The sequence below is a fragment of the Hyperoodon ampullatus genome, assembly GCF_949752795.1.
Source record: "Hyperoodon ampullatus genome assembly, chromosome: 16".
In the NCBI taxonomy this organism is placed as follows: domain Eukaryota; kingdom Metazoa; phylum Chordata; class Mammalia; order Artiodactyla; family Ziphiidae; genus Hyperoodon; species Hyperoodon ampullatus.
The window spans coordinates 53,359,181-53,377,049 of NC_136929.1; the positions used below are offsets into that span (position 1 = coordinate 53,359,181).

The 17,869-nt window shown below is 36.7% G+C and overlaps 1 protein-coding gene across 1 annotated transcript in view; it reads right to left on the reverse strand.

Annotated features, from left to right (window-relative positions):
• VWA8 (von Willebrand factor A domain containing 8) overlaps positions 1-17,869 on the reverse strand; it is a gene marked incomplete at both ends in the record, with an annotated part of 368,930 nt that overhangs the window by 243,276 nt on the left and 107,785 nt on the right. The window contains 2 exons of the mRNA XM_079721796.1: positions 8,593-8,706; positions 13,126-13,286. Of these exons, the coding sequence (XP_079577922.1) occupies positions 8,593-8,706; positions 13,126-13,286 (275 nt within the window). The remainder of the gene's footprint in view (positions 1-8,592; positions 8,707-13,125; positions 13,287-17,869) is intronic.

A 17,869-nucleotide genomic window follows, 5' to 3' on the forward strand; every position in this document is an offset into this window, starting at 1 on the left:
AATAGCAGAATAACTGAGGCAAAAAATGGATAAGTGACCTGGAAGATAAAACAGTGGAAATAACTACTGCAGAGCAGAATAAAGAAAAAAGAATGAAAAAAATTGAGGACAGTCTCAAAGACCTCTGGGACAACATTAAATGCACCAACATTTGAATTACAGGGGTCCCAGAAGAAGAAGAGAAAAAGAAAGGGACTGAGAAAATATTTCAAGAGATTATTGTTGAAAACTTCCCTAATATGGGAAAGGAAATAGTCAATCAAGTCCAGGAAGCACAGAGAGTCCCATACAGGATAAATCCAAGGAGAAACATGCCAAGACACATATTAATCAAACTATCAAAAATTAAATACAAAGAAAAATTACTAAAAGCAGCAAGGGAAAAACAAAGAATAACACAGAAGGGAAGCCCCATAAGGTTAACAGCTGATCTTTCAGCAGAAACTCTGCAAGCCAGAAGGGAGTGGCAGGACATATTTAAAGTGATGAAGGAGAAAAACTTACAACCAAGATCACTCTACCCAGCAAGGATCTCATTCAGATTTGACGGAGAAATTAAAACCTTTACAGACGAGAAAAAGCTAAGAGAATTCAGCACCACCAAACCAGCTTTACAACAAATGCTAAAGGAACTTCTCTAGGCAGGAAACACAAGAGAAGGAAAAGACCTACAATAACAAACCCAAAACAATTAAGAAAATGGTAATAGGAACATACATATCGATAATTACCTTAAATGTAAATGGATTAAATGCTCCAACCAAAAGACAGAGATTGGCTGAATGGATACAAAAACAAGATCCGTATATATGCTGCCTACAAGAGACCTACTTCAGACCTAGGGACACATACAGACTAAAAGTGAGGGGATGGAAAAAGATATTCCATGCAAATGGAAAGCAAAAGAAAGCTGGAGTAGTAATTCTCATATCAGACAAAATAGACTTTAAAACAAAGACTATTACAAGAGACAAAGAAGGACACCACATAATGATCAAGGAATGGATCAATCCAAGAAGAAGATATAACAATTGTAAATATTTATGCACCCAACATAGGAGCACTTCAATACATAAGGGAACTACTAACAGCCATAAAAGGGGAAATCGACAGTAACACAATCATAGTAGGGGAATTTAACACCCCACTTTCACCTGCGGACAGATCATCCAAAATAAAAATAAATAAGGAAACATAAGCTTTAAATGATACATTAAACAAGATGGACTTAACTGATATTTATAGGATATTGCATCCAAAAAAACAGAATACAGTTTCTTCTCAAGTGCTCATGAAACATTCTCCAGGAAGATCATATCTTGGGTCACATGTCAAGCCTTGGTAAATTTAAGAAAATTGAAATCGTTATCAAGTATCTTTTCTGACCACAACGCCATGAGACTAGATATCCATTACAGGAAAAATTCTGTAAAAAATACAAACATAATATGTAAAAACTACAAACACATGGAGGCTAAACAATACACTACTAAATAACCAAGAGATCACTGAGGAAATCAAAGAGGAAATCAAAAAATACCTAGAAACAAATGACAATGAAAACACGATGACCCAACACCTATGGGATGCAGCAAAAGCAGTTCTAAGAGGGAAGTTTATAGCAATACAATCCTACCTTAACAAACAAGAAACATCTCAAATAAACAACCTAACGTTACAACTAAAGCAATTAGAGAAAGAGCAAAAAACCCCCAAAGTTAGCAGAAGGAAAGAAATCATAAAGATCAGATCAGAAATAAATAAAAAAGAAATGAAGGAAACGATAGCAAAGATCAAGCAAACTAAAAGCTGGTTCTTTGAGAAGATAAAATTGATAAACCATTAGCGAGACTCATCAAGAAGAAAAGGGAGAAGGCAAAAATCAATAGAATTAGAAATGAAAAAGAAGTAACAACTGACACTGCAGAAATATAAAGGATCATGAGAGATTGCTACAAGCAACTATATGCCAATAAAATGAACAACCTGGAATAAATGGACAAATTCTTAGAAATGCACAACCTGCCGAGACTGAACCACGAAGAAATAGACAATATAAACAGACCAATCACAAGCACTGAAATTGAGACTGTGATTAAAAATCTTCCAACAAACAAAAGCCCAGGACCAGATGGCTTCAAAGGTGAATTCTATCAAACATTTAGAGAAGAGCTAACACCTATCCTTCTCAAACTCTTCCAAAATTTAGCAGAGGGAGGAACACTCCCAAACTCATTCTATGAGGCCACCATCAACCTGATACCAAAAACAGACAAAGATGTCACAAAGATACTGGTCAATATCACTGATGAACATAGATGCAAGAATCCTCAACAAAATACTAGCAAACAGAATCCAACAGCATGTTTAAAAGATCATACACCATGATCAAGTGGGATTTATACCAGGAATGCAAGGATTCTTCAGTATATGCAAATCAATCAATGTGATACACCATATTAACAAATTGAAGGAGAAAAACGATATGATCATCTCAATAGATGCAGAGAAAGCTTTCAACAAAATTCAACACCATTTATGATAGAAAACCCTCCAGAAAGTAGGCACAGAGGGAACTTACCTCAACATAGTAAACACCATATATGACAAACCCACAGCCAACATCATCCTCAATGGTGAAAAACTGAAACCACTTCCTCTAAGATCAGGAACAAGACAAGGTTGCCCACTCTCACCACTATTATTCAACATAGTTTTGGAAGTCTTAGCCACAGCAATCAGGGAAGATTCAGAAATAAAAGGAATCCAAATAGGAAAAGAAGACTTAAAGCTGTCACAGTTTGCAGATGACATGATACCATACATAGAGAATCCTAAAGATGCTACCAGAAAACTACTAGAGCTAATCAATGAATTTGGTAAAGTAGCAGGATACAAAATTAATGCACAGAAACCTCTTGCATTCCTATACACTAATGATGAATAATCTGAAAGTGAAATTAAGAAAACACTCCCATTTAACATTGCAACAAAGAAAATAAAATACCTAGGAATAAACCTACCTAACGAGACAAAAGACCTGTACTCAGAAAACTATGACACTGATGAAACAAATCAAAGATGACACAAACAGATGGAGAGATATACCATGTTCTTGGATTGGAAAAATCAACACTGTGAAAATGACTATACTACCCAAAGCAATCTACAGATTCAATGCAACCCCTATCAAACTACCAGTGGCATTATTCACAGAACTAGAACAAAAAATTTCACAGTTTGCATGGAAACACAAAAGACCCCGAATAGCCAAAGCAATCCTGAGGAAGAAAAACAGAGCTGGAGGAATCAGGCTCTGGGACTTCAGACTATACTACAAAGCTACAGTAATCAAGACAGAATGGTAGTGGCACAAAAAGAGAAATATAGGTCAATGGAACAGGATAGAAAGCCCAGAGATAAACCCACACACATATGGTCACCTTATCTTTGATAAAGGAGGCAAGAATATACACTGGAGAAAAGACAGCCTCTTCAATAAATGGTGCTGGGAAAACTGGACAGCTACATGTAAAAGAATGAAATTAGAACACTCCCTAACACCATACACTAAAATAAACTCAAAATGGATTAAACACCTAAATGTAAGGTCAGACACTATTAACCTTGTAGAGGAAAACATAGGCATAACACTCTATGACATAAATCACAGCAAGATCCTTTTTGACCCACCTCCTAGAGAAATGGACACTGAAACAAAACTAAACAAATGGGACCTAATGAAACTTAAAAGCTTTTGCACAGTAAAGGAAGCCATAACCAAGACGAAAAGACAACCCTCAGAATGGGAGAAAATATTTGCAAATGAAGCAACTGACAAAGGATTAATGACAAAGGATTAAAAGGACAAAGGATTAATCTCCAAAATTTTCAAGCAGTTCACGCAGCTCAATATCAAAAAAACAAACAACCCAATCCAAAAATGGGCAGAAGACCTAAACAGACATTTCTCCAATGAAGATATACAGATTGCCAAGAAACACAAGAAAGGATGCTCAACATCACTATCATTAGAGAAATGCAAATCAAAACTACAATGAGGTATCATCTTACACCAGTCAGAATGGCCATCATCAAAATAATCTATAAACAATAAAATGCTGGAGATGGTGTGGAGAAAAGGGAACACTCTTGCACTGTTGGTGCGAATGAAAATTGATACAGCCACTATGGATAACAGTATGGAGGTTCCTTAAAAAACTGAAAATAGAACTACCGTATGACCCAGCAATCCCACTACTGGGCATATACCTTGAAAAAACCATAATTCAAAAAGAGTCATGTACCAATATGTTCATTGCAGCTCTATTTACAATAGCCAGGACATGGAAGCAGCCTAAGTGTCCATCGACAGATGAATGTATAAAGAAGGTGTGGCACATATATACAATGGAATATTACTCAGCCATAAAAAGAAACGAAATTGAGTTATTTGAAATGAGGTAGATGGACCTAGAGTCTGTCATACAGAGTGAAGTAAGTCAGAAAGAGAAATACAAATACCGTATGCTAACACATACACATGGAATGTAAAAAAAAAAATTGTCATGAAGAACCTAGGGGCAAGACAGGAATAAAGACACAGACCTACTAAAGAATGGACTTGGGGATATGGGGAGGGGGAAGGGTAAGCTGGGACAAAGTGAGAGAGTGGCATGGACATATATACACTACCTAATGTAAAATAGACAGCTAGTGGGAAGCAGCCGCATAGCACAGGGAGATCAGCTCGGTGCTTTGTGACCACTTAGAGGGGTTGGATAGGGAGGGTGGGAGGGAGGGAGACGCAAGAGGGAGAGATAAGGGGACATAAGTATATGTATAACTGATTCACTTTTTATAAAGCAGAAACTAACACACCATTGTAAAGCAATTATACTCCAATAAAGATGTTAAAAAAAATTAGCCTGCATAACAAGTTGGTCTAAAGGTAACAATAATACATAATTATAACAACAACAGCAAAGAATGAAATACTGCCATTTGCAGCAACGTAAAAGAACCTAGAGAATATTATGCTAAGTGAAATAAGTCAGGAAAAGAAAGACAAATACTGTATGTTTTCACTTATATATGGAATCTAAAAAAACCCAAAAAATACAAAACAAAAAACCAAACAAATAAACATAAACAAAAACAGACTCACAGACATAGAGATGAAACTATTGGTTACCAGTGGGGAGAGGAAGTGGGGAGGAGCAAGACAGGGATAGAAGATTAAGATGTACAAACTACTGTGTATGAAATAAGATATAAGGAAATATTGTACAGCACAGGGAATATAGCCAACAGTTTATAATAACTTTAAATGGAGTATAATCTATAAAAATATTGAATTACTATGTTGTACACCTGAAACTAAAATTGTTAATCAACTATATTTCAATAAACACACACACACACAAAGTATCTGTATGATAGCTGAATACTTATTAGTTGTCTTAAAAAAAATTCAAGCCAATTTGAAAAACTTGTTTTTTGGTGCAAATAAAGTATAAACTACCTGTTTATATTTGCCAACTTTTTAAAGCACCTTGCCTTCACTAATAAATCTCTGTGAGGTAACAAGAAAAAAAGAAAAGAGGGTCACTTCCTCATCTGTGTTCCCACAGCATTATGTAGAAATCTCTATTGTAACATTTAAAAGTTGCATTTTAATTGTTTATTTCTATATCTACCTCTCTTCATATGCAGGCAATTAATAACTTTAGGAAAAACAATACGCATATAAGAAAAGAAAAATAACTGTAGTTTACTGAGTGGTTCAGCTGTGTACAGTCCTTGTGCCATGATAATAATGCAAACACTGAATGAAGTTCTAAACAAAATGATTACCTAATATTTAGGAAGAATGGGAGATAGGAAGTATGTATGTGTAGTGGGCAGAGGGATGGTGAAAGAGAGCTAAACTGTAATTTTCCATAGTAGGAAATCAATGGACAATGCCTGACACTGAAAAATAAATCAAAAAATGTCAATAAAGTATATTGTTTAGTGATATGGAGGTAAATATCAAAAGAAACAGCTCAGAGTTGAAAGCGGTAGCCTCTGAGGAATAGGAAACAGGAAAGTGTCCCAGGACAGATAACAGAGAACTGGCATTTTTCATTAAAAGCCTTGAAAAACTATCTGGATCAAATTTTAGGCATATTTAACGAATATTAAGAAAAACAAAAAACTCAAATAAAAATTTAAAAATAAGCGAAGGAAACTAAGCAGTGCTCTGATCTGTCTCCACCTATTCAGAGTGACTTCTGAGACAGAAGTGAGCTGGGTTTCTGTTCATGGGAGTGATGAAAATCAATAGTGATGAAGACAGGACACTTAGAGAAGGAAGGACTACTAACCAGTCTGAGCCAAATCCTGAACGTGAAGCTAAGGGCCACTTTGTTCCTGAAAGTGTTTTCATTTGTAAAACTGCTTATGACCATTAGGGAGAACTTGGGTTCTTTTCATAGAAAAGGGTTGTCATTTCCTGGACATTTGGCTAGAAGACAATGCTCCCTAAGTCCTAAGGGAAACCAATGGGCAGTCTTGCTGATAGTTACTGCCCAATTACTTTGATTCCTCTCCTTGAAAACACAACTGTTCCCTGATGCGTGATGTAAATAATGTACAGTAGTTGAATGTTATAATTCCAAGGTATGATATGAGAGGGATCCTTATAATTTGCTTCCCTAAACACTCAACCAAACCACCTACTGGGGTAGAGGAATCTGATGATAGGCACCTCAGAAGCATAAATATCTGTGTAATCAAGTGAATTTTTAAATAACTTATATAGAGATAGTAAGATTTAATATTTCCACTCTAGAAAAAAATTCCAAAGAAAGTTTTAAAAATTCTCCTTAAAACATAATCACAATAAGAAATATATGTGTGGCTTCCCTGGTGGCGCAGTGGTTGAGAGTCCGCCTGCTGATGCAGGGGACACGGGTTCGTGCCCCAGTCCGGGAAGATCCCACATGCCGTGGAGCGGCTAGGCCCGTGAGCCATGGCCACTGAGCCTGTGTGTCCGGAGCCTGTGCTCCACAACAGGAGAGGCCACAACAGTGAGAGGCCTGCGTACCGCAAAAAAAAAAAAAAAAAAAAGAAGTAATTATCATTTGTAGGATTTTATTGTTTTAAATATGGCAGCAAGCCCTTTGGGGGAAGGGGGAGCTACAATCAAATAAGATTCAATTAAGTAAATAGGAATTCTCCAAAGTCACAATCTCTAATTACATGAAAATATCCATGGAAATGTAATGAGACAGAAAATTACTTATAATTGCCAAACCTGCTCTAAAGGAAAATATAGTGTTCAGCTCAAAGAAATACTTTCTTTTAACTTCTTAATTTGAAATTTTCTAAACCCATAGAAAATTTGAAAGAATAGAATATGAATACCCATATATCCTTCACCTAGATTTCACCAATTGTTAAGATTTTACCACTCTGTGTTCTCACTCTCCCTTGCTCTTTGTGGTGTGTGTGTGTATTTTGTAACCATTCATCATGTCTTTTTTTTCCCTGAAACATTTGGAAGTAAGTTGTAGAAATCTTTTCATTTTATCCTTTAAATATTTCAGCATACGGCTCCTAGGAACAGAAATATTCTCCTTGCAAAAAAATCAATAGACAGAAACCTCAATTAAGTAGTCGGAAGGCCAGAAGTGGGAGCTCTCATGCCTTGTGACAATAGCAGAGCCCAACAGTACAAAGAAAAACTTCCTTTTCTTGCCTGGCAAGAGCTCAGCCAATGAGAGACTGGCAGGACTCAACCAATGTAAAGCCGCTACACTTTGAACTCTCAATTCCTCCATTGGATTCTTTGTTCACTATAGCTCTCCCAACTTCCGTTTTCCCTTTTAGAAGAGTCCTTCCTCTTCTTCTTGTTGCATAAGGACTTGCTTGTGGCTTGCCACGGTTGGCGATCCTAAACTGCAGTTCTTTGTTGATCTTGAATAAACGCATTTTTGCTGGAGAAACAACTCAAAGTCTATTTGTTTTAGGTCAACCCCCTCATAAACACAGTACCATTATGATACCTAAGAAAATTAATATTAATTCAATATCATCTACACTTTCTCAATTGTCCTAAAATGTCTTTTATAGCTGTTTTCATTTCATCTCCTGATCCAGGATCCAATCCAATCTCATACATTGAATTTGGTTGTTACAGCTCTGGAAGGAATGTTAAAATAAGGCACAAAGGGTAATCTTGTAACAGGTGACAAACCCCAGAAATGACTGGTCACTTCCCAGGAGGGTAGGCCCAATTAACTGTGAGGCTCCCTTTTTGTTTTTTTTGAAGTGATACAAAGTTTGGGGCCAAAATTGAATTGCTCCAGACAGCAGAAGAGGGATTATCTTCTTAAAACTAATGCTCTTGTAAAAGTAAGGCTGAAAGTACAGAGTACATCTTGGATAGCAAACTCAAGTATTAAAAAGTGCCAAAACATGATCTTGTCTCAGATACCAAATTATTAAGCTGTTCCAAGATACCTTGGCTTCACCCGAGGTTCAGAAGAATAATTTTTAAAAAGGTACACTTGACAATAAGAATAAGAGTAGTATACCCCAAATTACCTCTTCTGTAGCTGCTCATCAGACATTTGTAGCTCCTCCTTTAAACGCATATACCGGTCTTCTCTCAGCAGCCTAGAGCCATCATAGAGGCTTAGCTCTCGGTCATGGATCAATCTAATGGGATAGGGGAAGGTCAGGAAACAAATTAATCAGTTTTGAACATTGAAGTTATTAGAGGTAGCATCAGTCAGTTAATATTTTGGTCATATGTATTATTACTGGCAATTGAGTCTAGTAATTTTGTTAAATGCATCTTTCGAAATTTTAAGTTGGCTAGTGCTGTTATACTTGGCAAAAACTGTTGGTTTCTGTGAGGACAGTAGTCATGGTTACTAGATGTGAATAGGGAGGAGGAGGAGGAGGAGCTAGAAAGGGGAAGAAGGAAGGAAATGAAAAGAAAGAGCTGATTGATAAAGTAGCAGGATACAACATTAATGCATAGAAATCTTGCATTCCTATACACTAATGATGAAAAATCTGAAAGAGAAATTAAGGAAACAGTCCCATTTACCACTGCAACAAAAAGAATAAACTACCTAGGAATAAACCTACCTAAGGAGACAAAAGACCTTTATGCAGAAAACTACAAGACACTGATGAAAGAAATTAAAGATGATACCAAGAGATGGAGAGATATACCATGTTCTTGGATTGGAAGAATCAACATTCTGAAAATGACTATACTACCCAAAGCAATCTACAGATTCAATGCAATCCCTATCAAACTACCAATGGCATTTTTCACAGAACTAGAACAAAAAATTGCACAATTTGCATGGAAACACAAAAGACCCTGAATAGCCAAAGCAATCTTGAGAAAGAAAAACGGAGCTGGAGGAATCAGGCTCCTGGACTTCAGACTATACTACAAAGCTACAGTAATCAAGACAGTATGGTACTGACACAAAAACAGAAATATAGGTCAATGGAACAGGATAGAAAGCCCAGAGATAAATATCCACGCACATATGGTCATCTTATCTTTGATAAAGGAGGAAAGAATACACAATGGAGAAAAGACAGCCTCTTCAATAAGTGCTGCTGGAAAAACTGGACAGCTACATGTAAAAGAATGAAATTAGAACACTCCCTAACACCATACACAAAAAGAAACTCAAATGGATTAAACCTCATAGAGGAAAACATAGGCATAACACTCTATGACATAAATCAGAGCAAGATCCTTTTTGACCCACCTCCTAGAGAAATGGAAACTAAAAACAAAAATAAATAAATGGGACCTAATGAAACTAAAAAGCTTTTGTACAGTAAAGGAAACCATAACCAAGACAAAAAGACAACCCTCAGAATGGGAGAAAATATTTGCAAATGAAGCAACTGACAAAGGATTAATGACAAAGGATTAAAAGGACAAAGGATTAATCTCCAAAATTTTCAAGCAGCTCATGCAGCTCAATATCAAAAAAACAAACAACCCAATCCAAAAATGGGCAGAATATCTACATAGACATTTCTCCAAAGAAGATATACAGATTGCCAACAAACACATGAAAGGATGCTCAACATCACTAATCATTAGAGAAATGCAAATCAAAACTACAATGAGGTATCACCTCACACCAGTCAGAATGGCCATCATCAAAAAATCTGCAAACAATAAATGCTGGAGAGGGTGTGGAGAAAAGGGAACCCTCTTGCACTGTTGGTGGGAATGTAAATTGATACAGCCACTATGGAGAACAGTATGGAGGTTCCTTAAAAAACTAAATATAGAACTACCATACGACCCAGCTATCCCACTACTGGGCATATACCCTGAGAAAACTTTAATCCCAAAAGAGTCATGTACCACAATGTTCATTGCAGCTCTATTTACAATAGCCAGGACATGGAAGCAGCCTAAGTGTCCATCAACAGATGAATGGATAAAGAAGATGTGGCACATATATACAATGGAGTATTACTCAGCCATAAAAAGAAACGAAATTGAGTTATTTGTAGTGAGGTGGATGTACCTAGAGACTGTCATACAGAGTGAAGTAAGTCAGAAAGAGAAAAACAAATACCTTATACTAACACATATATATGGAATCTAAAAAAAAAAAAAGGTTATGAAGAACCTAAGGGCAAGACAGGAATAAAGATGCAGCCATAGAGAATGGACTCAAGGACATGGGGAGGGTGATGGGTAAGCTGGGATGAAGTGAGAGAGTGGCATGGACATATATACACTACCAAAGGTAAAATAGATAGCTAGTGGGAAGCAGCCACATATCACAAGGAGATCAGCTCGGTGCTTTGTGTCCACCTAGAGGGGTGGGATAGGGAGGGTGGGAGGGAGAAGCAAGAGGAAGGAGATATGGGGATATATGTATATGTATGGCTAATTCACTTTGTTATAAAGCAGAAAGTAATACACCATTGTAAAGCAATTATACTATAATAAAGATGTTAAAAAGCTAACACAACATTGTAAAACAACTAAAAAAAAAAGAGAGAAACAGCTGAATGATTGACTCAGGATAACCATGAGGTAAATATTAATGAACAAGACAGCTGGTACATATTCACTGGAGTCTAACATAACTCTTTAAGGTGTAATATTATCAAAATATTTCTATCTTTGCAATTACAGGATTTAAAATATCTAAAATCTTTACAATGAAATAACTAATCCTATTTCATATACCAACTATGATGGGACCTAGCCATCCACAGCACAAAGAGCATTGTCTTCCAGATGTTGCAGGGGTTGAAGCCTGCTGTTCTAGGTCTTATACCAACCACTAAAGTTTCCTGATGCCCACAGTACAGTCGCCCCACAGACCTCCGCTCAGTGAGCACTGAGGAGAGGAGAGACTGCATAATGCAGAGGTTAAGAGCATGGGCAGTGGAGTCACTCAGACCTGGGTTCAAGTCCCAGCCTTGTACCTTATTAGCTGAATGGACTGGGAAGGGGAAGAACTAATCCACCTGTTTAAATTTTATTTATTTATTTATTTATTTATTTATTTTTGCGGTACGTGGGCCTCTCACTGTTGTGGCCTCTCCCGTTGCAGAGCACAGGCTCCGAACGTGCAGGCTCAGCGGCCATGGCTCACGGGCCCAGCTGCTCCGCATGTGGGATCTTCCCGGACTGGGGCATGAACCCATGTCCCCTGCATCAGCAGGCGGACTCTCAACCACTGCGCCACAAGGGAAGCCCCCGCCTGTTTAAATTTTATCTTTTATAAAACTAGGGCAATAATACCAACCTCACAATATTGCTGTGAAAATTGAACAGCTAATATAAGGCACATGCTTAACATAGTTGTTCTCAATCTTAGCTGCACATTAGAATCTTCTGGGAAGCAGTTAAAAATGCCAATGTCCAGGCCTCATCCTGGATCAATTACATCAGAATTTGAGGAGGTGGAGCCCAGGCATCAGTAATTTTTAAGCCTCATTCCCACAAGGAGATTCCACGGTTGCGTATCTGAGAAACAATGGCTTAGCACAATGCCTGGTGTAGAGAAAGTACTCAATTAATGGTAGCTGCTGCTGCTATTACCACTACTTGGCCTAACAGGCAAGAGATAGCCAGTAAAAGGAGGCAGTAGGTATTATTTTGTTTGTGTTTGCATTTGCCTGTTTAGAAGAGAAAAATACTGTAAATCTATAGAATGTTTATGGTAAATCACTGGAACTCTGTGATTATTACTTTTAAGTGCTCTCAAATTGAATCGGGATTAACGCAGTGTTCTTAGAATCCTTAATTACACTCAGTATTTGCATCTTGTCAAGGACAAAAAACTGTTGAATGGTTAGTTGGGGAAGTAGATTATTTCACTTACTTGAAATTTCCCAGTAAGTTAAAATTTAGATTTAAAAGTTAAAAACAATGTCTACAAGTGATAGAATCAAGATGTAACAAACAAACAAACAAACAAAAATGGTATCATTAATCTCCCAAAGTGACGCAAGATGGGAATATTTTCCATGAAAGGTACACATGAAGTCTTAACATTAAAGAGAAGTTAACTAGGAATGTGTGGATATTTGCCCCACCTAAACTGAAATAAGAAAACAACAGTGACACAAATGTTCAAGTTTGTAAACACAAAGTGAACTTTAGCCTATAGAAAATATAATCAAAGAGCTATTATACATTTTATATAAGGAACTATATTTTCTCTCAAAAAAAAATGCCGACAGTATCACCAATAATTTAGATTTAGGATTGAAAAGGAGTTTGTAAACAGTGAAGCTTTGACAAACTGCAGAAACTTCAGCTGTATGACTTATTGCATAAATCCATCAACCTATATAAAGTTTCAAAATTACTACTTAAAAGTTTTCTTTTTTCAGCTCTTCCACACAGAATTTTGCTATAGCGGTGGCTTTTCCCAAAATGTTCATTATTTGAAGTTTTACTCTACTGTGCTTAAAACAATAAAAACATCTGCTGTTCTACTTGGATATAGAATTATAAATTCCTCAGGGACTATGTAACCCAGTTTAAATTAGAAGATTGAGAAAGTTCCACGTCTGCTGCTTACGAGGTGTGTTTTTGTGCGTGTGACTCATACAGACCTTTGTAATACAGCGAATGTACCCGGATTGACTCTGTGAATGCCATCCAAGAGGACCAGCTTCCCTTCCAGAGCAGCATTTACAAGGGGTGAGGACCGCCAGGCAGTGTCTCCATTTGGAAGCGTGTATCTCTGCTGTAGCAGCTCACGTGCTGTCATATCCTGAAACCAATCCCCAACACCCCCCAAAGAAAATGCAGAATTAATTTTTAAGACATGAAGGATAGTTTCTTTAGCTTTAGAGTTACCTCTCTCTGAATATAACATTCCATACAACAACTGGGGAGTCATCTTCTACAATCCAAAGAGAAAGATATTCAGATCTTCATTTGAATTTTTTTCCTATTACTCAGCCACATAATATAGTATGGGTTTTGTTTTGTTTTTCTTCTCTATTTTATTTAGCACTTTCCCCCTCTTTTAAAATGTTCACTTGGTATCTATACAGATGACGGCAGTAATTTCCACCCAACTTCAATGGAATTTAACTCAATCGGCTTTACTCTTGAAAGGGCCAAAATATATGGATTCCTTTTTAAGAATTAGAGGCCATACAAACTCACTGGGAAGAGATGCTTATCAATGATGTGCATTTTCTTGCAGTTGAGTTCTCCCGAAAAGCCATGCTAGGAACCACCCCAGTGACTCACTTAAAGAGGCTTGAAAATGGAGGAAACTGAGGAGGACAGCCATCAGATGAGGTACAGGAATTGACAAACAATAGCACGGCACTTACAAGCAATTTTTTAAAATTAATTTTTATTGGAGTACAGTTGAATTACAATGTTGTGCAATTTTTTAAAGCACATACACAATGTACTAGTGCTAAAACAGTGTAACAGGTTTAAGCAAGCTATTAATAGTAGTGGCATATAAACATCTACTTACTGTAAAAAATTTTGGTGCTATATAATATAAATAATTTTTTCTTACATGTGTTAATGTTGAAGATAATAGTTTCTTTTGTGTTATCAACTTCAGATAAATTCTGTAACACTTATATCAAACAAAAGTTAAACATTTAGTCAATTTTATCCAAAAATTTAAAGGCTTTTGTAAATTCTTTGATACCCAACTCCAGTCTTAAGAAGATGGAAAGTGAATGAACTTGTTTATATTCACAGTGGCAACAAATTTGTACTGAAATCAAGATTAAAATGTAAGTCTTGATCATTTCAATTTTCTCACTATCAAAAATGTACTGACTTAGGCTTATATTGAATCATAATGACACTTGAGAAACAATAATATTCAAACTGATGAAATAAAAATTCAGGGACTTCCCTGTTGGTGCAGTGGTTAAGAATCCCACTCCCAATGCAGGGAACATTGGTTCAAGCCTTGGCCCGGGAAGATCCCACATGCCTCTGAGCTACTAAGCCCATGCACCACAACTACTGAGCCTGTGCTCTAGAGCCCGCGAGCCACAACTACTGAGCCCGCGTGCCGCAGCTACTGAAGTCTGTGCACCTAGAGCCCATGCTCTGCAACAAGAGAAGTTACCACAATGAGAAGCCCGCGCACCACAACGAAGAGTAGCCCCCGCTCGCCGCAACTAGAGAAAGCCCACACACAGCAACAAAGACCCAAAGCAGCCAAAAATAAATAAATATATAAATCAATCAATAAATTTAAAAAATAAAATAAACAAAAATTCACATTTTAAGTCAAGACAAGAAAAATTTAAACGTAATTTTTTTCTCTGCCCATTTGGGCCTCCTCCCCTCCCCTCTAGTGTGCATTTTGCATCTGCTTTATGCATTAACCAGACCTCCCCAATGGCAGAAAGGCCTACTTAATCATAAAGATCAATTTTTCTTCTTCTGAGGCCAACCATGTAACTCCTTAGAAGACAGCATTCCTTTCTCAATCCTGTGAGGGGTCACAACGACCCACCACTCGCCTTGTATGTGCAAACATCTCTGGTAAACTTCATGTACAAAGCCAATATATCATTTTCCTTAAAGACAGTGATTGGTGCAGAACAGACTGATCAGATGACTGGGGAGATACTGGGCAGCACCTAATGGAAGTTTAAGAGCTTAAATACTTAAATACTTACTTATTAAATACTTACTTATTAATGTTACTATCTATGTTTCTTATATTCTATCTATTTTACAAGATTACTGTTTCCTGCGTTACCAAAGGTGTGACTGAGCCTCAGATAAAATTAATGATGATTAGGTGCCTTGAAATGATTGATCAAATATATAGTTCTATCAATATAGTTCTATATATCAATGATTGTAATAGTGTAACTCTAGTATGGGAAGAAGCAACAAAAGGACCACCTTTTCCTAGACCAAAACTGACTAGCAAGCTAGGTGGTTCAGAGGCTTTTGGCAACTGCTAACAGGGCCTAGTCCAACTATAGCACATTGAGTGACCTGTGAACGACATCTGTGCCTGACCTGAGAATGAGCATTCCTATTGTCATGGGACAAACTGGTCACATAATACCTCCCAAACCTTGGTCAAAATTAAGACTAAAAGGGAAGGGACTGTAAAATAAAGAATGTTGCCCACCATCCAGTTCTACAAGAATCAAGTCAGTAATCACTGCAGCCGCTGACCTACAATACACCCTAAAAGGAATTCAGGGTGAAGGTCAGGACAAGGCACTTTGTGCTCTGGGGAAACTGACACAGCTGGCCTTCAGGTGGTTAGCTATTTTCAGAAGAAAATTTTTATGAACCTGGATTCTTGCACTTCCCCATACTTAGAAAAACACTAAAACTATTAACTAAGACGTCTGTTCCTCATGACTAGCAGCAACCTTCTACTGAGATGTGTGCTTGACTGCAGGTATCCCCTTCGGCAAAAATCACACACACACTGACCTCTTCCTTTACCTCTTCAAAACAGTTCTCAGAGCTCTCTAAGAGACTGTCTCCTGGGTTATAATCCTCATGTTGGCTCGAGTAAAATTTTCCATTTCTTCCTTAGATTAACTATTGATTCATTTTTTTCATTGACAAAACTCAGCAACATAGCCCTAAAGATCTGACTTTGACACATTATCAAAATTTGGCTTAACTCATTAATGTTATCTAATTTTTCAACTATGAATTTTAAATTCTATGCAATTTATATGAGCATGTAAGACTAAATCTATCATCATCATCAGTGTTTACTGAGATGGTTCATGGTGAAAAGGAGCTTATTCACACTCATGGCTATGCTACAGAACCGGAAATGGATCACTCTTGCAAGAAAAATAGGACAAATCAAAATAAGTGTTGCTGTTTCATTTTCATAATTGAATTATGAAAAAAATCAAATATATATATACATATATAACTTTTAAAAAATTAATATAAAAACAGGTAAATTTAAAGAAAACTCTTGGTATTAATTATTCCAGAAAAACAGTCAGTATAGAGTTACATTACATATTGTCCTAGAGCATAAAACAAACAGAAAACATGCTTTAGCACAGTGGTTCTAAGTCAAAGGTATGTATCAGAAACAGCTGGAGGAAATTCTGGAAAATATACTGATAGAAGCTTAGCCCTTATCACCCTGAAGATTTGGATTCAGTAGATCCAAGGTGGGGCTTACCACCCATTTTTTATTAAATATTACATAGGTGATATCTTAAATGACTCCCAGGTGGGAAGCACAGCTTTAAAAAAGAGACATTAACTTAATGTGAAGCTTTGTCTCATTTATTTATACTCCTTCCTTATTCTGATAGGAATTATGAGATTGCAGGAAGATATATATTAATAAAATGTATAACAAAGTAGTATAAATTAAAAGGTGAGAAAAAAAGAAGGAAAAAAGGAAAGAGTAGGCCTTATTTCCTTTAAGCATTTCTATTGATATTCAGAAAGGAGGTAACACGAAGAAGGTATGCCACTGAAACCATATTGTTAAAGAAATGACTGGGGGTTAATTTTGAAAATCCCAGCTTCAGACTGAAAACAGATGGTTTTCTAACCCAACTCAGCTCCTTTTGCATGGGCCCAAGAAGAGGAGATGAGGATTGTTACTCTGGCGTAAGAGGTCCGAACTCCTAAGGAGCTGAGGCCAGCAACTGGTAACATTTTTTTTTTTTTAATTTTGACAGAGAAAATTCCTCACTCTTGTACCAACACATCCTGAATCACCATTCTGTACAAGATATAAGAAAGCACTACTTCATTTTGTAGTGATGGATGATTCCAAAGTACATTCATATCTTGTTAATTCACACAATGTCTACAATACTTGCCTCATTCAAATAAGTAAATATTTACTAATAAAGATGACGAGAAAGACAACCAGTATGTACGGCTCCCCTTTTCCAACCTAGCAGTTGGAGACTCCCTTTTACTGACTGAAGTAAACTGAAATAATTATTTGCTGCTACACAACAAGCAGTAATAGACCAACAGAATGCAAAGCTATTAATGCCAAGCACAACTACAGACCAGAAATATTTTCCCTTTTTTTCAATCTTCAGAGGGGTAAAAAATGGAAAACACCTGGCATTTATTAAAAGACTAGCTCAGTTCAGTTTTATCATATCGTCTCTGCATACTATCATGTGAAAAAGAGCCATTCTTCATTTCTAATATATCTGTGCATTAAAATAAAAACCCTCCTATGGGAAAAAAAGTATCCTCTTTAATAAAAGCAGTTGGTTTTCATAATTAAGATCGTGTATTGGAAGAAAAGATGAAAATTCCAGCTTTTTCTTAAAAAGATAATTGCCCCCACTTTCCATAATATTAGTTATAATAAGAAATTATGTTCAA